The sequence below is a fragment of the Saimiri boliviensis genome, chromosome 19 (genome assembly GCF_048565385.1).
Source record: "Saimiri boliviensis isolate mSaiBol1 chromosome 19, mSaiBol1.pri, whole genome shotgun sequence".
NCBI classification, from domain to species: domain Eukaryota; kingdom Metazoa; phylum Chordata; class Mammalia; order Primates; family Cebidae; genus Saimiri; species Saimiri boliviensis.
Window position 1 is genome coordinate 32,607,651 of NC_133467.1, and position 27,999 is coordinate 32,635,649.

The following is a 27,999-nucleotide window of genomic DNA, read 5'->3' on the forward strand; positions in this document are numbered from 1 at the left end:
TTGCAGACTTCCTCCTTAGGCACGGATGAGAACGTAACACGGAAGAAACTGGCCGCGACTGGTTAAATCCAAGATGGTTGAAAACTTGGCTGACTGCTGACCCTTAGCTTCATTATGCCCTTAGTATCATAAAATTTCCGTAACGAAACTTCCTACTCACATCATGCACCTGACACCGTCACAGTTCCGGATTAACTATCTTTAGTCAAGAAAATGGCGGCACCCTGATTCTGATAATTGCCCACCCATTTTCCAGAAAACTCCTCCCCTTATTATAGAGTACTTTCTACCTTCATTCTGCTTCTCCCTATATTATATGAACCGCGTTGCCTGTGACTCATTCTTTGCGTGCCCACACTCTTCCCTTGGGTGTAGCCTTGCTTTTTTTGCTCCACAGTAAAACGTCTACACTTTCACTTTGGTCTCATCTTCAGATTCTCTCATGCTTTGACGACAAAAACCTGCACTGGCCTACTGGCAACACTTTTAGATGCCCTCCGAGATCAGTGTGCTTGTTTATGCCAGAAAAATGTTATCTGGGCCAGACAACGGTGCTCGCGCCTGTAATCTCAGCATTTTGGGAGGCCAAGGTAGGCAGATCACGAGGTCAAGAGATCGAGACCATCCTGGCCAACATGGTGAAACCAAGTCTCTACTAAAAATACAAACATTAGCTGGGCATGTCTGCAGTCCCAGTTACTCGGGAGGCTGAAGCAGGAGAATCGCTTGAACCAGGGTGGTGAAGGTTGCAGTGAGCCAAGATCACGTCACTGCACTCCAGCCTGGCGACAGAGCACGACTCCGTCTCAATAGAAAATAAAAAAAATAAAAATAAAAATAAAATGTCATCTGCTAGGCCCCTCAGTCACAAAGTGTACCAGTAAGATCTGTGGTCATTCTTCACAGCTTCCTGACCACTTTCAGTTTCCAATCAGTGTAATGATGTGGGATGACTGGGCTACAAGTCGCTACAAGAACTTTTCTTCTGTGGTTACTAGAGAGAACCCAAACCAGCTCAGCCAATTAGAGCTCCAGTCGTCACTCCAACCCGCGCTGGCCCTGGGAGTGAAGGGAAGTGTTTATTCGCGGTATGTGTGAAGCTGTTCAGAAGTTTCAGAGCCTTTGTCCCTTTGAAAGACGCCTAGGTGATTTGGGCATGGTCTCCTAAGACCCCGGCTAGTTAAGCTCTCTGAAGAGAAGGTGGCAGACCTGGTTTGCTGATCACACCAGGGATCCGGAGGTAAGCACCGTGGAGGAACTGAGTTAGAGACCAGAAACTGAACCGTTTCTCCACCAAGAAAAACAGCTGAGGACAGACCAGCCATGTTATGCACCCCTTTGAGAACTTGAACCTGTGAAAATGGACACCAGCTGTGAAAGGATGGGTTCGTTTATTTTATTCACTTTAGCCATGTTCTCTTGTGTCTTTGAGCTGGTGTTCCTGAAGCTTCAGCTTCCATTGGGGTTTATCTATCGGCCTATTTGTAAGACTGATCTTTCTGTCACATTCCCCTGACTGGGCCCCCTACCTTCCAAGGCAGTGACCATTTTTCTTGACTGAAGCCCCACATAGCACTTGGGAATTTCCCAGTAATGAATGCCTCTTCTCACACAGTGCAGGGCTTCATTTCCTGACCGCACGACCAGCCACAAAGCCCCTGATCTAGCCCCAGTGGGATGCTCTGGTGTGATTTCAACATCACTCTAGTTCTTCGTCATCTTTTGCCCTGGTTTGCTCATCCCCGCCAGAAAGACTTTTCATTCCAGCCTTGCACTTCTACCTTCCCTGTGTCCTCTTAATCTATTCTTTGATAAAACATTTTAAATAAGATATGCTCCTACCTTTTATTCTCAGTCTCAAATCCAGATTGCGACCTGCCATCCCATATGAAACTATTATTTGTCACAAAATATCATGACTAGATATCTACTACTATCACTTTTTTTTTCTTTTTTTTTTTCTTTTTTTTTGAGACAGACAGAGTCTTACTCTGTTGCCAGGTGCCAGGCTGGAATACAGTGCTGTGATCTCGGCTCACTGCAACCTCCACCTCCTGGGTTCAAACAATTCTCCTGCCTCAGCCTCCCAAGTAGATGGGACTACAGATGCGCGTCACCATGCCCAGCTAATTTTTATATTTTAGTACAGATGGGGTTTCACTGTGTTGGTTGGGATGGTCTCTATCTCTTGACCTCGTGATCCACCTGCCTTGGCCTCCCAAAGTGCTGGGATTACAGGCATGAGCCACCGCGCCCGGCATATTATTACTTTTTATACTGATACCTAACCCTGGCTGAATGATTACTCTTTGCAAGGCTCTGTTGTAAGTTCGTGACTTACTTGAATGGAATTATCTTATTCTAACATTAATTCTTTAATGTTGATAATAACATTTCCCCCATTTTGCAGTTAAGGATATGGACACTTTAGAAGAGTATAATTTACCAGATGTCGCAAAACAGCTAGCAAATAGCAGAACCAGGATTTAAGTCTGTGTCTGGCAGAGTAACTGTCAGCCTTAGGCAGCAAGTTAACACAGCTTGAAATCCCTGCGGGGTTCTGCAGTCCTGGCATGAAGAAGGTAGGCACTGTTCCTCTATTGCAGATGGCACATAGGGGAAATGCTGGGTGGGCTTTCTTTGTTTTGTAAGATATGTCTCAAAGAGGAATCATTCTTAGGTTTTACTTGCTTAAGAAATTTTCTTTTTGTTCTTCTATATCACCAATTTTTCCTCTCTCCCAGATCATTCTTATCAGCATGAAATATTCTGTATTTTCTCCTATGTTAGAAAAGCAAGCAAACAAAAAGAAAACACTCTGTCAACCCCACATCTCCTTCCAGCACTTAGCACATTTCTCTGGACCTTTATAGCAAGAAGGTTGGCTTTACTTTCATGCTCCCTTTTTTATCCACCCTTTTTCTGCCCACTCAATTTACATGAGCAATTTTACTCCTCAATCCTGGCACCCCTCTGCCTTGTCTCTCTTGTTTTCCTTCACAGCACTTATCAATCTTTTTTTTTTTTCTTTTTTTTTTTTGAGGCAGAGGTTCACTCTTGTTACCCGGGTTGGAGTGCAATGGCACGATCTCGGCTCACCACAACCTCCGCCTCCTGGGTTCAGGCAATTCTCCTGCCTCAGCCTCCTGAGCAGCTGGGATTACAGGCACGTGCCACCTTGCCCAGCTAATTTTTGTATTTTTAGTAGAGACGGGGTTTCACCTTGTTGACCAGGATGGTCTCAATCTCTTGACCTTGTGATCCACCCGCCTGGGCCTCCCAAAGTGCTGGGATTACAGGTGTGAGCCACCGCACCCAGCCAATCAATCTTAATATATTTTGTATACTTAAGTTAAAATTTCTTCTGCACCATTCTCTATCAAAACTGCTATTATCAGCATCACCAGTAACCCCTAATTGCTAATTCGATGTCTTTTCTGCAGCCCTCATCCTATCTACTACTTTAGAAACACGTGGCACATTTTATCTTTTTATCTCCTTAAGAATTACCTTCTCGGGCCCGGCGCGGCGGCTCAAGCCTGTAATCCCAGCACTTTGGGAGGCCGAGGCGGGTGGATCACGAGGTCAAGAGATCGAAACCATCCTGGTCAACATGGTGAAACCCCGTCTCTACTAAAAATATAAAAATTAGCTGGGCATGGTGGCGTGTGCCTGTAATCCCAGCTACTCAGGAGGCTGAGGCAGGGGAATTGCCTGAACCCAGGAGGCGGAGGTTGCAGTGAGCCAAGATCGTGCCATTGCACTCCAGCCTGGGTAACAAGAGCGAAACTCCGTCTCCAAAAAAAAAAAAAAAAAAAAAAAAAGAATTACCTTCTCACTTCTCAGCACCTTAAACACTGCTCTTCCTAGTTTCCCACCTGTCTCACCACTCATGCCCTTTCAGTCACCATGGCTGGTCAGTCTTCATCCCTCACACTGTCGATGCTGGAATGGTTGGGGCAAACTTTGGACTACCTCTTTCTGCACTTCCTCCCTTGGTGAAATCGTTTATCTTTACAGCTTTTACTGTTCCTACCTGCGTGCTAGTGATTCCCAAGCTCACATCTCTAGACTAGCTCTCTCCTAAGCTCCACCTGGGTATCTGAACTATGCACTTGAAGCTCTAGCAGGCATCACCAACTTAACATGTCCAAGTCCACATTCCTAACCTTCTCCCAGCACATTCCAAATAGGCTCCTCTGACATCCACTTTGCAGTATCAGTAGCATTTTGACTTTTTTTTTAGGTGTTTAGTCAAAAAAATCTAAGTGTATTTCTTTTTTTTTTCTTTTTTTTTTTTTTTTTTTTTTTTTTTTTTTTTTTTTGAGATGGAGTTTTGCTCTTGTTGCCCAGGCTGGAGTGCAGTGGCACAATCTTGGCTCACTACAACCTCCACCTCCCAAGTTCAAGTGATTCTCCTGCCTCAGCCTCCCAAGTAGCTGGGACAACAGGCATGCACCACCATTCTCAGCTAATTTTGTATTTTAAGTAAAGATGGGGTTTTGCCATGTCGGACAGGCTGGTTTGGAACTCCTGACCTCAAGTGATCCACCCGCCTAGGCCTCCCAAAGTGCTGGGATTACAGGCGTGAGCCACCGCACCTGGCCTAAGTGTGTTTCTTAGCTTCTCTTCGGCACTCCAAGTCCAGTCTATTAGGAACTTCTATTTTCTATGAATTAAATGCATGTAATTTGAGTACAATCGCTTCTTCTATCTTCACTGCGACTCTGCTAGATGGATGTCTTCATCTCTCCCCTGCATTATTACAATAGCCTCCTAACTGACCTTCTTGTTTTTCACCTTGTTGCAAAATATGTCATATCCTGCACTTCTCTGCTCAAAACTCTCTTATTTCATTCAAAGTTAGAGCAAGTTGCTGATGAGGCGCTTCGCAGTCGGGTCTAATTCTGTCCAACTTGCCCTCCATCTTCTCTTTCCTCTTGCTCCTCCTCTCCAACCACACTGATTTTTCCAACTTAATTGGACGTTCTGATCACACACTTGTCTGAGGCCCCCTTGCTCTTTCTGTCCTCTCTTCCTAGAATCCCATTTGCTCCGATAAGCTGCCAGGTTGCTTCCTTACTTTCTCAGCCTCTGATTAGATGTTACCTTTTCAATTTCTGATCTTCACCTTTTCTGACCACTCTATTTAAATTAGCAATTTCACGCCCCATTTCTGGCACTTCTGCCTGCTCCTGCTTTATTTTCCTCCATAGTGCATGTGCACACGTGCATGCACATGGACACACATACACATGGTATTTATATGATGTATATAAAATATACACAAGAGATTATATATATATATATATATATATATTCCACTAGCGAAGTACTACTCACTTGTGCAAACCAAGGTCAATTCAGTAGGGAGAAAGGTTAAGAAGGGAGAAGAAAATGCATGGTTAGCATGCCTGTCACTGGAGCTATGGAAGTAAGAAAGAGAAGCTATATAAGAGTAGAGATTTTTTTTTTTGGTCTTTTTCTCATTTGTTTATCCACACTATCAGTTACATATAAAGTGTTAAATATTTGTTAAACCAAAAAACAAATACCCAGATTTCTCTTCCAAGCTCACAAATAAGAGGAGTGAGGGGTGTGTGTGTGTGTGTCTCCAATAAAAGCCAAGCCCAAAGCTTGGAGAGAATATTATTTAGCTGAATTGCCAGAGCTGAAGATTGATGTTAACCAGCAAACTCAAGTCCCCTTGGCTATTTCATTTCCTGGAACGCTGAACCCCACCAAATTTCTAAGCCAGTCGTGGCTATAGCATGGAGTAACTATAAGCTAGCTCATGAGTCAGAGACTTGAATTTGTCTTGCTGCCACGGATCCAATAACATGCATGCTGATTGTGTAGGCATTTTTTCCTCCTTTCCCAACCCTTCTCCCTGCTGAATTAACTTGGTTTAAACAACTGAGTACCCGTCTCTGCTTCCATACTATACATTTCACCTTTCTGAGAATGGAATTCCCTAATCCTTAACTTGCTTGGCAAAGCTTTTGATTCCAACCCGCTCACAGATTTCAATTCTCTGGATTTTCATTCTCCTATTAAAGGTCAGATGGTTTGAAGTGTGGTCCAGATTTTCACTTGACTATGAGTTCTACATCCTGCTTAGAATCTTGGTTTAAATTATCTTCACCTGCCCTATTGGATTGTCTCAGTTACTGACACATTTTAAACCAAACACCTTTGGCCATGTCCCTTTGAATATCGTGTTCTGGAATTCAGACTTCCTCCAGAAGAACAGTCAGGGTTATTGTGAGGCTAAAAAAACAGATGACAGGCTGGGCTCGGTGGCTCATGCCTGTAATCCCAGCACTTTGGGAGGCTGAGGCAGGCAAGTCACGAGGTCCAGAGATATAAAACCATCCTGGCTAATACAGTGAAACCCTGTCTCTACTAAAAATACAAAAAATTAGCCAGGGGTGGTGGTGGGTGCCTGTATTCCCACTACTCGGGAGGCTGAGGCAGAAGAATTGCTTGAACCCGGGAGGCAGAGGATGCAGTGAACCAAGATTGCACACTGCACTCCAGCCTGGGCAAGAGAGCTAGACTCCGCCTCAAAAAAAACAAACAACAACAACAACAACAAAAAAAAACAGATGACAGAGATGACAATGAATTAGGGAAACAGAAAATAGGGAACCAGGATAACAGGACAGGTGATCAAAATGAGACTTGGGGGAGGGCCTGATGAATTGGGCCAGTAACAACTGGATACTTAGATACCTCTGTTCACTAGTCCTACATGCATCTTAAGCACAATGTATCAGAACGTCTCCCATGCATACTTCTTAGACTTTGATAAACTTACTTCTCTGTCTTTAGTTTCATTTACAACCTATTTAATTTTCCAAAGTAGAAACCTAAGATAATTAATGGTTTACTCTCTTTCTTTTACCTTCAACTGTTAATCAGTGCTTGTGGGTCTAAGCACTGCTCTCCCTCTGCCGTTTGTTTTTGCAGTTCTTAAGCCCCACGTACATACCCTGTAGACTCAAGATGCAAACATTATAAATACGAGTTATGTCAACGGCAATTTAGATGTGTGCTGGATAATACGGTTCCAGAAGGGAACTCGAGAGAGCACAAAACCCACACATCCTTGTTGGACCATGCAGAAACCATGAGCCTTTTTTCCCCCCGAGGGCAGCATGGTGCAGTAGGAAAGCTTTACGTTTGCAATCAAACAGATGTAGGCTAATTCAGGCTCTTCTCTTTACTGTCTGTGCATTCTTTTGCAAGTTATACTGTTTCTCTGATTCACAACTTCCTGGTTTGTAAAATGAAGAAAAAGTTATCTACATCAGAGCATTGTTGTATAGATTCAATTAGTTGATTGATTTATTCCAAAATAATCATTGAACCCAGGCTCTGTGTCAGCCATTCTTCTCAATGCTGAAAATTCAGTAAGGAACAAAAGAGACAAAGATCTTAGACAAAGATCCTTCTACTGAGGATAGTAGAAAAATAAAAAAATAACATGAATAAAGTATCTAGAATAAGTAGTAGGCAGGAAGGTATAAGTGCAAACCATATAAATCTAGCAAAAGATTTTCAAAGCAAAAAGAACGACAAATACAAATATCCTTGAAATGAGAGTGTCCCTTTTAAAAGGATTCAAGAATGTAATGAGGCCAATGCCCGCCTCATTCCCGCCCTATTCATGTTCTTATCCAATGAGGGGTTCAAACTTCCTCTGGATTGATCTTTGACTCCGTTACCGGATTGGCTATTGTTTTATAAGGCTGAGTCATAGGGCCCCCACCGCCAAGAGTCAGAGGAAGAAAGTCATAAACAAAGGGCCCTGGCCTGCCAGAGACGGGAACGCCTCTACGTGGCCTGCCAGAGGCGGGAAAATCGGAGAATTCCTGCTCTCAAAACAAGGCCCCAGCTGACCCCAGTAAGTCCTTTTAACACAATTCCTCATTACCTCACATTAATATGATCTATAATTTACACAGATGTACTCAGCAATAAGATCAAAATAAATTTAAATTTCTTAGTATTTCTTGCTTGACATATTGACGTTGAGGAGAGGAAGATATTTTATAGGTGATGAGGAGGTGGTGTTTGAATTCAGAGCAGATTGAAGGAGATCACTAGTCCATAAGTCGGTGACTTAGTGGTCTTAGACGGCACTACTGGACATATACAGCCAGTGCTTGTTTTAATAACCAATCCTCATGCCATATAGTTTGTTAAATATATTTTAATACCATTCCTGATCATAGGTTTGGTAAGGACATGAAGTGTAGAAATTATCTAGCCTAGGGTCTAATACACGGTGAAGTGAATGAACTGCCTAGAGAGAGCAAGTGGATAGCTATAAAAAATACAATTTAATTGAAAAGTAGGAGTAGACCATAATGGTGGCTAAGAGTGAGGACAGGTTAAGAATTTAGGAAAACTAAATAAACCTCAGTGACAAGCAGTAATGTGCAAAATTCAAGGTGGAAGGTAGCATGGTGACCCAAGTGTCTGAGGTTGGGGTGGGATGAAGGAGAAGTTGGAGGATTAGAACTGAGTGGGAATTCAGTTAATTGAGAGATGCCATTCTTTCCTCTCCAATTTGAATGCTTCTCTGCCTAGTTTATTTTCTGCCATTCTTCAGACTGCATCTGTGTCTTTTACTTTTTCTTGGCCCCAAGCTAAAACCATAAACCCTGAACAATTCTGTTGGTAGAAAGGGCTTCTGTATTTCCAGAGATCATCTCTGCACTTTAAAGTGGAATAAAGTTGAGAGCCTGTGTCAGGGCAGGAGAGGAGAGTAAATTCATGTGTGATTAATTCATCACTGGGCGTGATGGATCCAGTTCTATCCTACTATATGCAGCCAGGATTGGCATCATTCATCTCGTGTTCATCGCATGGCACATGGAGAGTATATGAGTGAAGGAAGTTTCTGGTTCAACCAAGCTACTGTTCTCTGATCCTCCCTGTAATGGACAAGGCATACTTTCCCACCTCTCTTTCTTTACCTCGGCTATTTCCATCTTCTGCTGCTCATTTCATCTGAGACAGACCATTCTCCAGAAAGTATTCATGGAAGATTCTCACTAGATTGACCATTTCTTTATTTTCTTTATTCCACTTTACTTCAAGGATTCTTTTTACTCTGTGAATTTCCCGACATTATTTCACTCCAAAATTGGAGATGAGACTCACTACTGCTACAAACACTTAAGTCCTCATCCTAAACTAGTTTTGGAGATTCTTACTGTAACCAGAGTAACTGCAGCCAGTTCCCTGGTTCCCAGACTGGGAGTCGAACCCCATGCCGCCTGGGTGAGAACCAGGAGTCCTAAGCACTAGGCCACGACAGAAGTGAAGTGGTTGCTCTTGGGACTTAAGCCCTTGGCCCTCCTAACCCCAAGAACAGGGAAATGGGACTCCTTGGCTGTGCAGTGAGTTTTACAGCTTAAATAGAACTCGTGGACCCAAAGAGTGTGCAAAAGTGCAGTTGATTAGGCAGAGTGAAAGGACGCTCTCGTGGGAGGGGAGGGAGAGGATTTCAGCCAGGTTGGGGCGCCTAGAGTTTTTCACTCCTGAGCTATTCCCGCCCTATTCATGTTCTCATCCAATGAGGGGTTCAAACTTCCTCTGGATTGATCTTTGACTCCGTTACCGGATTGGCTATTGTTTTATAAGGCTGAGTCATAGGGCCCCCACCCCCAAGAGTCCGAGGAAGAAAATCATAAACAAAGGGCCCTGGCCTGCCAGAGACGGGAACGCCTCTACGTGGCCTGCCAGAGGCGGGAAAATCGGAGAATTCGTGCGCTCAAAACAACAGCCCCAGCTGACCCTGGTAAGTCCCTTTAACACAATTCTTCATTACCTCACATTAATATGATCTATAATTTACACAGATGTACTCAGCAATAAGATCAAAATAAATTTAAATTTCTTAGTATTTCTTGCTTGACATGTTGACATTGAGGAGAGGAAGATATTTTATAGGTGATGAGGAGGTGGTGTTTGAATTCAGAATTCTCTTTCTTATCAGATTTGAAGCTTGAGAATCTTTGGTCTGTGGGAAGAAATTCCTATGCACTCAAATATGTGTTCCTATATTCTTCACATCTTTAAGATAACTGCTTATGGGTATCAAAGGTAAAATAAAAATAAGGAATAATGAACATTGAAAAAAATAGAAGGTAGAAATGCCTACTACCTTGACCTTGCTTGTTCCTAGCTAATGGCAAATGCTGACTGCTCCTCAGGCTTATAAAGTCAAAAATTAATGAAATCATTTCACCTACTGATTCTAGTTTTGAGGTCATCAACTTGCAAAGCAGAGAAGGGATGACTTTAGGAACAAAGCTCTGACTCATCCAGGGGTTTGGAGTATGGCAAGTTATTGCTTCTTAGTTTTACGGTAGCAATTTAAGTTTTGTGTGATTTTGTAATTGTAGGATATAGTGAGGTAGCCAGAATAAAAATATAACCATAGCCTAAATACTATATTTATCAATCAAAATATGGTTTTTTTAAAAAAGTAACTAATAGCAGAAACACATTAAAATAAATTTCATGATTGATTTGGAATCAGCTTACTTTGGAAGTTCACACAAACTCAATTAACTTTGATAGAAATTAGGTCAGTTGATGCAATGGAACCAGTGAAAGTTGGATTATTTCCTCCAGGGATAGAAGTTTCTAAATTCTATTCTTGAATGCATTTTGACATAAAGCTCTTGGATGTTAAGAAAACTTCTCAACCTTTTTCTCTTCTGAAATTATTTTATAAGTAGAGTTGTTACTTGTCCACAATGCTTTGTTCTAGGTTTAATTTCTATTTTTCCAGGCTTAGAAATCTCTGCTAGTGACTATAGGGTGAAGAGATTGATTCTTCTCCCACTTAAGCAGTTTCAGCCCTTGATTAATCAAATCAAATGGATTCAATCGTGCCTAGAAAGTGGAGATTCCCGAGGGCTACATTTTTAAAGAAGAAAGTCTAGAGAGTTGATTCAATGAATATTTATGCAACAGATGTTTATTGAATATCTTTTATGTGCCAGATAGTGTTTTAGGAGGTAGCAGTGCAGCAGTGAAAACAAAGCCCTTGCCCATAAGGCATTTCCATTCCAATAGAGACTGATAGTTAAAAAAATTTTTAAAAATAAGCAAGCAGCAACATTGAACATAAGGCAGTATTAAGTAGAGAAGTGCTATGAAGAAAATAAAATAGCTTATGGTAATAGACAGTAATGGGTCATCTGCTATTTGTGCCTGGGGAATGTTGAGCTTAAAAGGGGACAATTGACCCAAAATCTATAAAGGAGCAAGTTTTGCAGGTATTCTGGGTTAAGAGTGACAAAGGAGTTAGGCAAAAGTTGCTAATATTGGAATTATAACAGGGTTAGATATTTTGAGGCGTGTATCTTCCAAATCACAGCAAATAACATCAATCTCTTTTTTTGAAAAAAAAAAAAAAAAAATACAGGGAATCATTCCACACTCTGAATGATAAGAAGGCAGTTAGCAAAAGAACAGAGAACCTGTATCCAGAAGACTTGAGTTCAGGCCTTCCTATTGCCTTTCACTCGCTGTATAGCCTCAGGAAAGTCATCCACCACTAATGCTTAATTTAACGCATAATAATTGGGAGATGACAATAAATGGAAACTGGTGTGTGTTACTGGCAGCATGCTGAGTACTTATATCTGAGGGTAGGAATTATCCCTATTCAGAGATAATTATATACTCCCTGAATATTTTGTTTCCTTTGCATCTTTAAGGTTCCAGATGAAAGCACTTTGCAAACTCTAAGGCAATATCCAGTGGTTAGCTATTGTATAGCACATGCTTCTCAAACTACAGTGTGTGCACCCCTGGGATCTATGAAGCCACCAGATAGATCTGCATTTATTTTCTTTGTATATAAATGTCAACCTATAACAATCAGTGGAACAGATTAGAGAGCCCAGAAATAAGGCTGCACATCTCCAACCATCTGATCTTTGACAAAAGAGAACCATGAAGAAAGGAATCCCTATTCAATAATTGGTTCTGAGATAACTGACTAGCCTTATGCAGAAGGTTGAAACTAGACCCTTACCATACACCATATACAAAAATCAACTCAAGATGAATTAAAGACTTGAATGTAAAACCCAAAACTATAAAAATATTGGGAGATAATCTAGGCTGTACCATTCTGCACATAGAAACTGGCCAAGATTTTATGATGACACCAAAAGCAATTGCAACAAAAACAAAAATTGGCAAGTGGGATGTAATTAAACTTAAGAGCTTCTGCACAGAAACTATTAACAGAGTAATATTTAATTATTTTTTAATATTAAAAACTATTCACCGAGTAATAACTATTAACAGACAACCTAAAGAATGGGAGAAAATATTTGCCAACCATGCTTCTGACAAAAGTCTAATATCCAGAATCTTAGGGAAGTTAAACAGATGTAAAAGCAAAAAAAACAACCCCATTAAAAATGGGCAAAGAATGTGAAAAGACACTTTTAAAAAGAAGACATACATGCAGACAACAAGCATTTGAAAACGTGTTCAACATCACTAATTATTAGAGAAATGCAAATTAAAATCAGTGAAATAGTATATCATCTCATGCCTGTCAAATGGCTATTACTAAAAAATACCAGAGACTAGCAAGGTTGGGTGAAAAGGGAACACTTATACCCTGCTGGTGGGAGTGTAAATTAGCACAGCCATTGTAGAAGGCAGTGTAGTGATTCCTCAAAGAACTAAAAACAGAATTACCATTCAACCCAGCAATCTCATTATTGGATACATACCCGAAGAAATATAAATCACTCTGCCATCAAGACACATACATGCGTATGTTCATTGCAGCAGTATTTACAATAGCAAAGACATGAAACTAACCTAAATGCCCATCAACGGTAGACTAGATTAAGAAAGTGTGGCACATACACACCTTGGAATACTGTGCAGCCATAAAAAGTCAAGATCATGTCCCTTGCAGCAACATGGATACAGCTGGAGACCATTATCCTTAGCAAACTAGCAAAGATCAGAAAACCAAATACCACTTTTGTTCTCAATAAGTGGGAGCTAAATAACAAGAACTCACGGACACAATAAGGGGAACAACACACACTGGTACCTACTTGGAAGTAGAGGGTGGGAGGAGGGAGAAGATTAGACAAATATACCTGTTGGATTCTATGCTTATTACCTGGGTGAGTAACCCATACACCAAACCCCTGTGACACGAGTTTACCTATATAAGAAACCTGCATCTAACCTAAAATAAAAATTGAAAAGGAAATAAGTACATTTTACCCTATAACAGATACAAGCATTTTTTTTTGAGATGGAGTTTCGCAAATACAAGCATTTTTTAAGTTAACAGATCTTATGAAGTAAAACGTAAGTTTTTGATTTATAAGACAACGTAACTTCAGAGAAAAAGCTGAGCCTTATATAAAATGTGATTAAAATGTGATTAAAAATGTGATTGTTATTACATAAGAGGGTTATAGGAAGGTTAGTTTCTTATGGACAAGTAGGAGAATAGGAATCATGCCAACCTGATCATCACATTAGATATTCAACAGAGGTACTGTCCTTCCTTGCTTTCATCAGTAGAGTGAGGGCATTTGGATGGCATTATTATTACAAATGTTTTAAATGTATTCCTTATTTTGAAAATGGTCCTGATAATAGTTTTAACTTTCACTCATGAACTCTACATGTATAAGGAGAGTTTCTCCAGCCCTTACCAGCATATAGGAAAAAAAAATTATAAGGCCATCAACAGTGATAGTGTGGAATTTATTAACATTGACTCTACTGATGAGAGTATTCAACTTCTCTAAAATTCACAATCAGTTATTTTCAGCTCGTAAACATCGTCTTTTGTTCTTTGGCTTATTTCTTCCACCATTTTGTTTGGGGTGTGTTTGTGTCAGTGTGTGTGTGGGAGGGTGCACACATACGTAGGTTTCCTACAAAGAAATTGAGAATGGCTGGGCGTGGTGGCTCACACCTGTAATCCAAGCACTTTGGAGGCCAAGGCGGGCAAATCACCTGAGGTCGGGAGTTCAAGACCAGCCTGACCAACATGGTGAAACCCCGTCTTAAAAAAAAAAGAAAGAAAGAAAAATACAAAAAAAAAAAAAAAAAAGAAGAAGAAGAAGAAGAAAAAGAAATTGAGAATATGCATGCAATCAAATTTGACAAAAGTTTATTTTTTTTTCTGGCTTGTCCTTTTTATGTCTTATTTAAGAACAACCCCATCAATAAATGGGTGAAAGATACAAGCATACACTTCTCAGAAGAAGACATTTATGCAGCTAACAAACATGAGAAAAAGCTCATCATCTCTGGTCATTAGAGAAATACAAATCAAAACTACAATGAGATAACAGCTCATGCCAGTTAGAATGGGGATCATTAAAAAGTCAGGAAACAACAGATGCTGGAGGAGATGTGGAGAAATAGGAATGCTTGTGCACCTTTGGTGGGAATGTAAACTAGTTCAACCATTGTGGAAGACAGTGTGGCGATTCCTCAAGGATCCAGAACCAGAAATACCATTTGACCCAGCAATCCCATTACTGGGTATATACTCAAAGGATTATAAATCATTCTCCTATAAAGACACATGCACAGGTATATTTATTGCAGCACTATTCACAGTAGCAAAGACTTGGAACCAACCCAAATGCCCATCAATGATAGACTGGATAAAGAAAATGCGGCATATGTACACCATGGAATACTACGCAGACATCAAAAAGGATGAGAGGATGAGTTCACGTACTGCAGGGACATAGATGGAGCTGGAAACCGTCATTCTCAGCAAACTGACACAAGAACAGAAAACCAAACACCGCATGTTCTCACTCATAAGTGGGAGTTGAACGATGAGAACACAGGGACACAGGGAGGGGAACATCACACACTGGAGTCTGTCAGGGGGTGGGGAGCTAGGGGAGGGACAGCATTAGGAGAAATACCTAATGTTGATGATAGGTTGATGGGGTATAGCAAACCATCATGGCACATATATAACTATGTAACAAACCTGCACGTAAAGTATAAGAAAAAAATAAAAGAAACCTCCTTCTACTTCAATGTATGGAGAAATTCTGTGTTTTATTCAATACCATTACTAGTCTATTTAGATAATTAATCCAGCCAGATATATATTTTTGCATGATGGAAGATAAAGGCTCAGCATATCATTCCCCATATGTTGTCATTTGCCTGAACTCTTTTTATAGTTGTCCATTCTTGCCTTGGGATTTTTAATGCCACTTTGATTATATACCATGTTTTAATTTACATGTGGTTCTATTTCCACACTCCATCAGTTGATTTTTCTCTGTGCCACTACCATACTGATTTAGTTATCATACGTTTGTAGTAAGTATTGATATCTAGTAGTAGGGATAGTACATCCTAAAAAACATATTTAACTTATTTTGCACATTTTTGTCTTTATTTTTTTCATTTAGGTTTTGGGATCATCCTGATAACTTCTATGAAAATCCCTTTGAGATTTTGCATGGGAGTTTATAGAGTAATTTGACAATATTGCTGTATTCATTTTATCAAATCTTCCCATTTAAAATATCACATATACCCACTTAATTAGGTCATTTAAACCTCTCGATAAAGTTTTATAAGGTTCCTTTTAAAACTCTTAAATATTTTGTATTAGATGTTCTATGTGCTTTGTAGTTTTGTTGCTATTGGAAATTACTTTTCTATGTAATATTTTTCTCTCTTGGAGTGGTGCTAGAATAAAGGAATGTATTTCTGCATATTAATCTTATAGTTAGAAAAACTGTTGAATCATTATTTATGTTTTATTATTTTGGATACTATACATAAACAATCATATTACTACAATGTGATTCTGGCAACAAGATATAAAAATAGATCAATGGACAGAAGAAAGAATCCAGAAATAGACCCACTCATATTTGGACAACTGATTTTTACAAAGATACAAAAAAAAAAAAGTCTTTAAAGAAAGAACAGTCTTTTTAACATATGGTTCTGGGAAAATTTATATTCATATGAAAAGTAAATGAACTTTGAATCATCCCTCACTACGTATACAAAATAACTCAAAACAGTACATACACCCAAATGTAAAATATCAAACCATAAAATTTTTAGAGGAGAACATAAAATGTTCTAATCTTGACATTGGAAAAGATTTCTTAAATATGACACTGAAAGCACGATCCATGAAAGAAAAAATTGGTTAATTGCACTTCATCAGGTATATGTATATGCCAAAATTTATCAAATTGTATATTTCCAATATGTGCACTGTGTTGTATGTCAGTTATGCCTTGATAAATCTATTTTTAAAACAACAGGAAAATATATTCTGGTTTTGTTGTTATTGTTGTTTGGGGGTTTTTTTGAGATGGAGTTTCACTCTTGTTGCCCAAGCTGGAGTGCAATGGTGCAATCTTGGCTCATAGCAACCTCCGCCTCCTGAGTTCAGGCAATTCTCCTGCCTCAGCCTCCAGAGTATTTGGGATTACAGGCATCCACCACCACGCCTGGCTAATTTTTGTATTTTTAGTAGAGACAGGGTTTTGCCACATTGGCCAGGCTGGTCTCAAACTACCGACCTCAGGTGATCTGCCCACCTTGGCCTCTCAAAGTTCTGGGATTACAGGCGTGAGCTACTGTGCCCAGCTGATATAGCCTCTTTTCTAAGAATTCCAGAGGTGTTGTATACTTTCCGAAAATGTTTTTCCCGGGAATAGTGACCACCTTGCTTAAGAAGTTCTTACCTATGTTCCACTCAAACCTCTTTTACTACTGTAAACATTTTGCTTATTTTTCTTTAAAAAATAGTAACAGCTCACCTTGCTTTATTCTGAATTTAGAATCACTTTTGGTGTTGTAATCGTCTATGTTTTGGACTCCATACAGGTGGATCCTGAAGTTCTTAGATGGAGAGTAAATATAAGGAGATACTCCTGCTAACGGGCCTGGAGAACATCACCAATGAAGAACTGGATAGATTTAAGTTCTTCCTTCCAGATGAGTTTAATATTGCTAGAAGCAAACTACATGCTGCAAATCGACCACAACTAGCTAACCTGATGATTGAAAATGCTGGTGTGGTGTCTGCAGTGACGAAGACCATTCGTATTTTTCGGAAGTTGAATTACATGCTTTTGGCAAGACGTCTTCAGGAAGAGAAGGAGAAAGGTAAAGTGGGAGCCCTGCACTGCCTAGTCCCTTTCTTTGCCAAGCCTGGGCCTCTCCTTTTGCCGCATCCCTGGGATACGGCCCCCAGTGCACATTTGTGGGAGTTTGTTTGCCGACTTAGTGCACTGTCTCTTTGCTTCCTTTTACTGAGAATCACTTCTAGGAAGTGTTTGTTACAAATTCCACAAATCCATTCCATCTTCTTGTTCCAGCCCTTAGGGTTACCATTTCCATTTATCATCTTTTCTCTTTGCCTATCTTTGTCTCCAGTTCAACTGTAGTGAACTTGGATGTAGGATTTCAAAGTTAACATCCCCCAACTCTATTTACACAGTATATATTGCGCTCACATTTTACTGAAGTCTTGAAAATATAAATAATCACATTGGAAAAGTGTCAACCAGGATATTGAGCACCTTTTCTCCTTCACGTAGTCTGTCTATTCCTCTCCTGTCCCCAGCTTTCTGAGGTCCCAGACTATCCTTCAGGGGACAATCTCCTCCTCCTATTAGGGGATTCTCTCTCCTATCTCCAATACAGGTGGCACTATAAATCACCCACAACACAAAGGTTTTTTACATTATTAATTAAATCACTCATTGTCTCCATCTACATTTAGTTTAAATCTCTTTTAAATTTCTGATTTTGTTTCCTAAGAAAATTGATATGTCCCGGCTTTATGTCTGAAGAACAAAAGAGAGCTAACAAAGGAGCATCTCATCCAAGGACTCTCCCAAATGAGAGTCTCCAAATGCCACAGTTTTAGGATTCAAAGTACAACTGTAGGCCGGGCGTGGTGGCTCACACCTATAATTCCAGCACTTCGGGAGGCCGAGGCAGGTGGATCACGAGGTCAAGAGATCGAGACCATCCTGGTCAACATGGTGAAACCTCGTCTTTACTAAAAATACAAAAATTAGCTGGGCATGGTGGCACGTGCCTGTAATCTCAGCTACTCAGGAGGCTGAGGCAGGAGAATTGCCTGAACCCAGGAGGAGGAAGTTGCGGTGAGCCGAGATCGCGCCATTGCACTCCAACCTGGGTAACAAGAGCGAAACTCCGTCTCAAAAAAAAAAAAAAAAAAAAAGTACAACTGTAACAGCAAAAATTGCAACAGCTTTTAATAGCATTTGTGAGTGTATAACACGGATGACATCACTTCTCAAACATGACTTATAGGAAGGCTAAATGAAGCCATGTAAGTGATACTATGTACGTTCATAATCCTTTACAGATATAAACTGTTAGGTAGTATCTAAGGCACCAAAGAGAAAGTGTTACACATTGTATTTTCCCAGGTTAGATGAAGTTAGAAGGCGTAGTTCTTAGAGATGGCCCCTAGATGGCAGTAACCACACGTGTTACTTTGAAGTAACCAACTGCATTTTCTTGTCTGGGATGAGAGGAATCTAGGCATACTGGCAAACATAGGCTGAGAAATTTAGAAATACCTTTTATTTTGGCATTAAATCGAGAATTAATTCTTCTCTTTGACCAGGATAGCACAAAGTTTCACATTCTAAATCTTCCTCCCATTTTGCTGTTCTAATGATTCTGGGATTTTGTTATTCTGATTAGATTTAAAAAAAAAAAGATCCAGTTTGGAACTAGCGTGGAAACTCAGGAGTAGATCATCCAAGGACTCTCCCAAATGAGAGTCTCCACATGTGACAGTTGCAGGATTCAAAGTATGCTTTTTGGACAGGCACAAGTGGCTCACACCTGTAATCCCAGCATTTTGGGAGGCTGAGGTGGGCAGATCACTTGAGGTCAGGAGTTCAAGACCAGCCTGGCCGACATGGTGAAACTTCATCTCTAATAAAAATACAAAACTTAGCCTGGAGTGGTGGCAGGCGCCTGTGATCCCAGCTACTCGGCAGTCTGAGGCAGGAGAATCACTTGAACCTGGGAGGCGGAGGTTGCAGTGAGCTGAGATCATGCCTCTGCACTCCTGCCTGGGCAGCAACAGTGAGACCCTGTCTCAAACAACCATAAAACACAAAGTATGCTTCTTGTATGCTTTACAAGAAGGCAGTTCAGTTCTGTCATAGCTAAAATTCCAGCCACAGACATTCTTAGGCCCCTCTGAATGTAGGAAATTGTTGTGTCTCTATGCTACTTCTATTATTATAGGAAAACCATTTTTGTTTTGTTTTTTTGAACAGTTAATCTTTTATTCTTGGTTAAGTGATCCCTCTCCATAGCCATTGCGTGTCTGCATGTAGAGTGCTATATGCTATTCTACTCACGACCTCACCTCATAGAAGGTAGACAATACCTGGAGAATCTTTAATGAAGACAGAGGCAATAAGCAGTAGACAAGAGAAGCTTTTGTAGGAAACAAAATGAGAAAATATAAGGACACGTAAGCCTAGAGAAAGGAAGCTAAGAGAAAATATGATCAAAGTCTACAAAAGTCCTGTAAGATTAAAATAAAATGCTCAAAATGATAAATGAAATAATAAATAACAATGTGCGCCCTGATTATTAAGGCAAATGAGAGATTTAGAGTGGGCAGACAAGCTTATTCACAAATTTTGCTTTGGTACCACTGTGTGTGAGATGAAATATGGCTGATGTGATGTGGCAGAATGGTAGGTGGATTCCCTTGACCTCCCGTGACTGTTTTCTCTCGTATGCTGTCAACATAGAAGGCAGACTTTATCTGCATACCTTTCTGAAACCAGTTTCATGGAATTTACTTGCCATTGGAAGGTTAGTTTAACTTCTTTCTAGAGCAGAGATCCTGCTACAAAATCCCAGTCAACCACTTTCTGCTCTTTGAAAGTTAGTGACAGAGTACCTGCTACCTCATAAGACAGTTCATTCTACTCTTAGCTCTAATAATTAAATCGTTTCTCTTTTTACTACAATCAAAGTGATTGCCTTGTTATTTCAGCTCAGAATTGCTCAAATTCTATCAGAAATGACATCTGAGAATTTTTCAGTCCCTCTTCTGCCTGAGAGTGCCTTAAGTCACCAAACATGGCCATCTTATTACATGGTCCTTTAAAAAAATCACAACTAGGAATTGGCTTTTCAAAATAACATATAACCTGACCATAGACCTGGAGGAACCCAGCCAGATTATACAACTGCATTTTGCAGGCATTAGTGAGGAGCCAACATGCCACCCATCCATCCATTTCTTCATCCATTCAGTAAAAATCTATTGAATTGCTAATAGGTACAAGGAATTCTTTTAGGTCCTTATGAGAAAACAAGGAGTTAAAAACAAATCCAGATTTTGTACAGCTTTTACTCTAAAGGGAAGGTAGACATTTTTCTTACAAGGCAAATTAATGCATGTAATGAACTGAGAAAAATGCTCCGATGCAAAGGAAGATGGTCCTTTAGCAGCATGTGTCAAAGGAGCATTAACAGAAGCCAGGAGTCAGAGTTGGTGTTGGTCAAAAGCAGGTTCCGCAGGGAAGTGACCCATGAGCTAAGCTCTGAAAAATCCATAGCAGTTAAAGGTAACTTCAGTCAGAGGGAACACTGTGAAAATCCCCGGGAGCAAGTGTTGACCTGCCTGAGGACCGAAAGAAGGCTGGAGTACAGAGACTCTTCAGAGGGCAGGATGTGGTCCCCTTGACACAGGCAGTGCAAAGCCTTGTAGAACATAATTAGAAATCTGCCTTTGTTTCATAGCAGCAGTTTATTCATTTTTGCTACTATATGAGATTTCATTTAACTTTTAATTACATATACACATAAACTCAAATACATATATAGAGAGAGAATTGGTCTATTTTTATTTTAGTCATTTGAGGCCATTATGAATAATGCTGCTATGAATATTTATGCACATTATAAGCCTATGTACTTATCTTTGTATGTATTTTTGTGTGTGTTTCTCTTGACTGTATACCTGTGAATGGAATTACTTGATGTTAAGGTAAGCAGATTTTTTTTTTTTGAGACAGAGTCTCACTTTGTCATCCAAGCTGGAGTGCAGTGGTGGGATCACAGCTCACTGCAGCCCTGAACTCCTGGGCTCAAGTTATCCTCCTGCCTCAGTCTCCCAAGTAGCTGCGACTAAAGACATGTGTCATCGCACCTGGCTAATTTGGAAAACAGTTTCTGTAAATATGGGGTCTCCCTATGTTGACCAAGCTGGTCTCAAACTCCTGGCCTCAAGCTATCCTCCAGCCTTGGCCTCCCAAAGTTCTGAGATTACAGGTGTCTATGTCATGTTGTTTCTTTATTTTTAAAAATAAGATTTAATTTTTTTTAGAAAAGTGAGCTGTTCTTGAAGATATCCTAATATGGTTTTAATATTTATTTCTGGTGACACTTGAAAATGTTCACTGCTCATATGTTTATAGGCTTATTGGCCATGTCTTGTTTTTTAATCAGTTGATAAGGAATACAAATCAGCAACAAAACAAAAGCCACTGAGTCAAACTGAAATGAGTCCTGCTGCGTCTGCAGCCATCAGAAATGATGTCAAAAAGCAACGGGCTGCACCAAAAGTCTCTGCTCATATTAAGGTAGGAGGAGGGGAGGGGAGTGGCCTTTGTCCTTGTAAGAGTGTCCTCTAGTCACTGTCACTGTCACTTCCCACATGGTTCTCTGTTCTTTGTCTCACAGCATGCAAATAGGGGAAGCAAGGCCACAGTATGAAAAGTGATCTGAGTCACAAAAAGTGGAACTACCTGTGATTTATCAGATTAAACACCTGTTGAGCTTCTAATCTCTGCCAGGCCCTGCACACATTAACACTTGGTTAAGGTTTGGATTCTATAGAAGAAAACTCTGAGATAGACAGTTGTTTACAGGAAGTCTATTCTAGGTCACTTTCAGAATCAGTATCTGTGAGGAAGTGAAAGCAGCGGAAGACAAAGAATGTCGAGAACAATGTACTTGCAGTGGAGGCCCTGGCCTATCTGATGTGGAGCTCGGGAGCTGAGAATGCCTTTCATGGCTCCCATGATTTGGGGGAGTCTGTGGTTTGCACACGCCCAGGTTCCGGGTCACATCAGAGATCCAATTCGGAGACTCTTACACTCTGCCTGCCATGCCTCTGTTTCCCCTTGGTTTCCCCTGTATTCCCCTTGGTTTTTGACAGCAAATTGCTTTTTAAAAGCAATGTAAAAAAGTCCTCTATACAGCTACATGGACAAGGTGAGGCGGCCCCATTTAGGTGAGAGAGTCGTGCCTAGAGAGTCTTGTTCTTGGTGAGAATGAGGGAGCAGCAGGCAACATCCGAGTCCCAGCACAGAATCAACCACACACGCAATTTCATTTCCTATGAGGCAAATATTACTTCATTTTATAGCTGTATGAGCTTCAGAAACTATATACTTCATCTCTTTGTCTAGAGTAGCCATTTCCTCTGCATTTGGCCCGAAACATCTCGATTTTGCAGAAAAACAAGTATAAATGGTGTGATACCGTCATCAGTAATGACAATATGTATTATTTAGTCTGCAAGACCCAACTAAAGATACATGAACCAAACAGAAGGACTTTTGTAGTGGACCTCAGTGAAGCTGACCTTTCCCTGCCTTGGTCCAAATGCAATCAGTCGTACTACCCATTAGGGACCCTTACTCGCCCAAGCTCCGCTGGCCGAAGCTTCAGGTCTCCTCAGGGACACCCTTCAGAAACTCCTACACTTGGCTTTTTATGCCTCTGTTTGTTTTCCCCTATATTCCCCTCTGGTTCTAGATGGCAAGTTGCTTTTAAAAGTAGTATTTTTCCCCAAAACAAGGTATCTTATCTCTGTTAGTTCAGAAAAATAAAAAAAAAACCACAGAGAAGAGAATAAAATTACCTATAATTGTATCCTCTAGGAAAAAACTATATTGATGTTGGTAAATCTCTCTCCAGTGTGTGTGTTTATGGGCTTTAACTGCTTATCCTTTATCTTTTTAGGACCTTTCCCTTTATCGAATCAGTTACAAGTTTATCATATTATTTCTCTAAAGCAGTTTTAATATTTGCATAGCAATCTATTTGTGACTATACCGTGCCTTATTTAACCAAATCTATTTTTTAGGTATTTAAATTTTTTTTAATAATTTCAAATAATAAGATGTATTTTTTAAATGTAAACCTCAGTTTATAATTCATTATTTCTAAGGGTAAATCCATACATCTAGTATTGAATCTCCTTTTAAATGTCTCCTTTAACTCACTGGTAAGATCTCTGGCCTAGGTCTCCTCCCCTTAACTTATATTAAATATAATCTGCATTTTGTTACGTACAGCACCTCCCTAGGAATTTGGGGAGCCCTGCGCAGGTCACTGAGCTCCCTCACTTTTATACCAGAGTAAAATGAACGTTTTGGACAGAGAAACAGGACGCATTATGCCTAATGGAGTTGATAGAAGACGGAATCCAGTTTATCAGATTTACCCCATGCTTTAGCAATATTTCAGAGATCTGATGAGCTCTTAATATACAGCAATTGGCAAAGCAAGAATTTTGTTTCAGGGAATCCTACCTTCAAAACCTGTTACACCGTCTTAGCTGAACACAGGAGCTGAAATCTTCCGTCTGCATTCTCTGTTGTATCCAGGTCGTTCTAGGCCTCGGATCTCTTCCAGACCCTTCTAAAACGCTTCCCTTGATTCTGCCTATCTTCAGCTGGCTTCCTGAGGTTTAGCACTGTGAGTGAAGGTCCTCTCAATAGTACCCTTAAGACTCACAGCTGATATCTTTCTTCTCTTGTCTTCAGCCTGAGCAGAAACAGATGGTGGTCCAGCAGGAATCTATCAGAGAAGGGTTTCAGAAAGACCATTTGCCAGTTATGACTCACAGCTGATATCTTTCTTCTCTTGTCTTCAGCCTGAGCAGAAACAGATGGTGGTCCAGCAGGAATCTATCAGAGAAGGGTTTCAGAAAGACCATTTGCCGGTTATGGTACTGAAAGCAATGAAGCCCTTCGAGTTTGAGACCCAAGAAGGCAAGCAAGAGATGTTTCATGCTACAGTGGCTACAGAGAAGGAATTCTTCTTTGTAAAAGTTTTTAATACACTGCTAAAAGATAAATTCATTCCAAAGAGAATAATTATAATATCAAGATATTATCGGCACAGTGGTTTCTTAGAAGTAACTAGTGCCTCACGTGTGTTAGATGCTAAATCTGACCAAAAGGTTAATGTCCCACCAAACATTATCAGAAAAGCTGGGGAAACCCCAAAGATCAGCACGCTTCAAACTCAGCCCCTCGGAACAATTGTGAATGGGTTGTTTGTGGTCTATAAGGTATGTTTTCATATCTAATTTCATATTGATTAGTAATAATATTTTTCATCCGATCTTAAAGCGACTTTAGAAGTGGTTTAATATCTTTCTATATGGACAAAAAAATACAAAGTTCTAAAGAGCTGCAGAGTTAACATGCCAAAATTCATACAAAAACTCAAAAATTGTTTTTATTGTCAAAAATCTGTCACAATCCTGTTTCAACTTATTCTTATCCCAGTAACCTCTGGAAAAAGGAACTAATTCATTCATATAATTTTTATCTCTGTTACTTATTTATTTGTTTTTTTAAAGAGACGGGGTTTCACCATGTTGGTCAGGCTGGTCTTGAACTTCTGACCTCAGGTGATCTGCCTGCCTCAGCCTCCCAATCTGTTATTTTTATACTTTGTACATATCATCTTTAAGTGACTGTTGTTGTGAATGCGATGTAAGTGTAGTTGAGTAATGAACCAGATGAATCGACCTGAAAAACCAATATGTAAGGCAGGATTAAAGAACTGTGATTAAATGAAGAAAACAGAAGAAAGAGTTAGCTTGAGGAGACTTATTAGAAGTGAGAAATTTAAAGTATTATGACTCTGAGCCTCAGGGAAATAGCCCTGTGAGATGACTTTTTCTGATGAAATGAGATGACAGAACCTAAAGAACCACAGAGAGGGAACGTGCTGACCCTGCATTCAGAGCCTCAGAACCACCTCTGCTACCCTGGGTTAGTTTCAGAAGGAATTTATAGGAAGACTCTCCAGTCCTCTTGGAAAATACAAGTGTAAAATGACCTTGGATAGGAAGGTCATGTTCTTTATCCCAGTTTTCAGCTTTCAATCTGGCCAGCTATCCACTAATATATATTGATTTCGTCCATAAAATTAAACCTAAAATACTATCAATCTCCTAAATAACTAACATCCTGTTCCCTTTTGCTCTTAGACTTGATTGTGAATTATTTCTTGTCTTTGATTACTTACTAGACTCCCGACTGGGTCTCGCATCATTACCTCATGTCTCTCCTGGACTTGTTTTAAATCTCTCTCTTCAGGGCGGCTCATCCCTGTAGTCCTAGCGCTTTGGGAGGCTGAGGCAGGTGGATCATCTGAGGTTAAGGGCTCGAGATCGGCCTGGCCAATATAGTGAAACTCTGTCTCTAATGAAAATAGAAAAATTAGCCAGGCACAGTGGCAGCTACTTGGGAGGCTGAGGCAGAAAAATCGCTTGAACCCGGGGGATGAAGGTTGCAGTGAGCCAAGATCACACCACTGCACTCCAGCCTGGGTGAAAGAACAAAATTCCATCTCAAAAAATAAAAAATAAAAAAATAAACAGCTTTTTTCCAACCTTAAGGTCTTCTTTTTTTTCCCCTGATTAACCTGGCTACTGGCCCTGGAGAATCTCCATCTTCTCCATCCAGCAGCTGTTGCTTCTATGCGCCATCCCAGGCTCTTCCTAAAGGAAGGGAGTTTGGGACCGGAAGGATGGACATAAGAGACATGCTCTAAGTAAGACACATCTGCCTCTATGTAAACTTGCTAACATCTATTAGATACATACCTGCTAGTTTCAAAGCAGAATCTTTTTCTTCAAGTTGACCCTGGAACAATGTAGGGATTAGGGCTGCTGACCCCTAGCAGCTGAAAATCTGCATACAGTTTTTGACTCCCCAAAAACTTAATTACTGATAGCCTATTCTTGACCAGAAAGAAGCCTTACGGATAACATAAACAGTCAACACGTATTTTTATGTCACATACAGTATGGACTATATTCTTAACAAGTAAGCTAGAGAAAAAAATGTTATTAAGAAAAGTATAAAAAAGAAAATATATTGACTATTCATTAAGTAGAACATCATAGGCCGGGCGCGGTGGCTCAAGCCTGTAATCCCAGCACTTTGGGAGGCCGAGGCGGGTGGATCACGAGGTCGAGAGATCGAGACCATCCTGGTCAACATGTGAAACCCCGTCTCTACTAAAAATACAAAAAAACTAGCTGGGCGTGGTGGCGCGTGCCTGTAATCCCAGCTACTTAGGAGGCTGAGGCAGGAGAATTGCCTGAGCCCAGGAGGCGGAGGTTGCGGTGAGCCGAGATCGCGCCATTGCACTCCAGCCTGGGTAACAAGAGCGGAACTCCGTCTCAAAAAAAAAAAAAAAAAAAAAAAAAAAAAAAAAAAGTAGAACATCATAAAGGTCTTCATCCTCATTGACTTTATGTTAAGTAGGCTGAGGAGGAAGGAGGAAGAGGAGGGGTTGGTCTTGCTGTCGTGGGGTGGCAGAGACAGAAGAAAATTTCCATATAAATGGATCTACACAGCTAAAACCTGTGTTGTTCAAGGATCAACTGTATTTCTTTTTGGATCCTTCTGGCATGTCCGGTGTGTGACTGATGTGGCATTCTTTAATCAGATTATCAGAGGTTGGGTGTTGTTTTTCTTCGCAGGTAACAGAAAAGAAGAAAGGTATATTAAACCTAAGGGACAACACTGGCGATATGGAAGTACTGGTGGCTGGAGACCAGGACACAATAAAATGTGAGGAAGGAGATAAGCTTCGACTTACATTCTTCACGCTGTCAAAAAATGGAGAAAAACTACAGCTGACACCTGGAGTCCATAGCACCATAAAGGTGGGAACTGCATGGAGCAAAGTCAGCGCTCCAAGGGGATGATATTTTATGTTTTCTATCAGAAAGCTGGACTGGAGCCACTGGAATAGAAGACATTGATATCTAGTACACGAGCATCTCACGGAGCTGAGGAACCTTCCTCTTAGGAAACACATATTCTAGATACACAGTTAAGAGAACATGGGCTTTTCGAGACAGAGACACATACTGTTGTGCACACTGAGCCCAACAGAGAGCTCCTCAGTGACACTAAACGTTTAAAGCAGAAAGCTTGCCCAGAGTTGAAGTCATTCTGACTTTTTCAAATGTCTTTTAAAGTAGACAGACCATAAATTCTTGGAGGATGCATTTCCCTAGCCAGTCCCACCATGCCTGCACCTACCACAGTCCAGGGCAGTTGAGTCCACGTGAACCCCTACCTCTGACCTTCCACCACACCTCCTACCCATCTCTTGCCACTACTTGGTGCTCTTCCCCAGGTCTCAGTGTCCGGTGCACTGCCTGCTGTCTCTCCCTGTAAGAGGCTGAGAGTGTATTTCTCAGGTCAGATACTCACTTCAGGAATATGATCCAACACGGATCGATGTGTTAGAAGGGTGGGAACAAAATAATTTCATGAGAAGATGGTGTACACTTCAGAAGGCCATAGTGACTACAAACAGAGGAGGGGTAACTGGTCGACTGCATCTCAGACTGCATGTTTTTTTCTCCATCAGGTTATTAAGAACCAAAAAAAAAAATAGAGAAAGGAAAAGGACCAATTCAAACCAACCGGGAAGAATACGTGATACAGCCTGTTCCGTCAGATTGCAAGTTACCTGAGTGCGGCAGTTCACAGGCTCCTCTCTCCAAGTTAGGATAGGATAATTGCTGGATAAACAAATTCAAAATATCAACAGATGATTACAATAAACTTCTGTTTCTCATTCATTACAGTCTCACTGTCTTGTTTAGTTTGTCAATCC

General features: G+C 40.5%; 1 protein-coding gene across 2 annotated transcripts; it reads left to right on the forward strand.

Moving 5' to 3' along the window:
* Window positions 1-801: 801 nt before the first annotated feature.
* LOC101049716 (interferon-inducible protein AIM2) lies at window positions 802-27,964 on the forward strand. 2 transcript variants are annotated; one of them, XM_039460212.2, is made up of 6 exons: window positions 802-2,582; window positions 7,754-9,814; window positions 16,918-17,199; window positions 21,559-21,692; window positions 23,996-24,415; window positions 26,849-27,964. In XM_039460212.2, the coding sequence occupies exons 3-6, from the start codon at window positions 16,938-16,940 to the stop codon at window positions 27,074-27,076; spliced, it is 1,044 nt and encodes a 347-aa protein (XP_039316146.1). In that variant the 5' UTR covers window positions 802-2,582; window positions 7,754-9,814; window positions 16,918-16,937; the 3' UTR covers window positions 27,077-27,964. The 2 variants fall into 2 exon arrangements, with proteins under 2 accessions (XP_039316146.1, XP_074246105.1); XM_074390004.1 differs by lacking the exons at window positions 802-2,582; window positions 7,754-9,814; window positions 16,918-17,199; window positions 21,559-21,692 and having other exon boundaries at window positions 21,754-24,415; window positions 26,849-27,034; window positions 27,751-27,964.
* Window positions 27,965-27,999: the final 35 nt, after the last annotated feature.

Bases quoted from the DNA above. Each gene is read 5' to 3' on its own strand.
- LOC101049716 (XM_039460212.2), top strand. From the start codon at position 16,938: ATGGAGAGTAAATATAAGGAGATACTCCTGCTAACGGGCCTGGAGAAC. The intron at 21,693-23,995 runs GTAGGAGGAGGG...TCTTGTCTTCAG, and splicing joins AAGTCTCTGCTCATATTAAG to CCTGAGCAGAAACAGATGGT. The intron at 24,416-26,848 runs GTATGTTTTCAT...TTTTCTTCGCAG, and splicing joins GGTTGTTTGTGGTCTATAAG to GTAACAGAAAAGAAGAAAGG.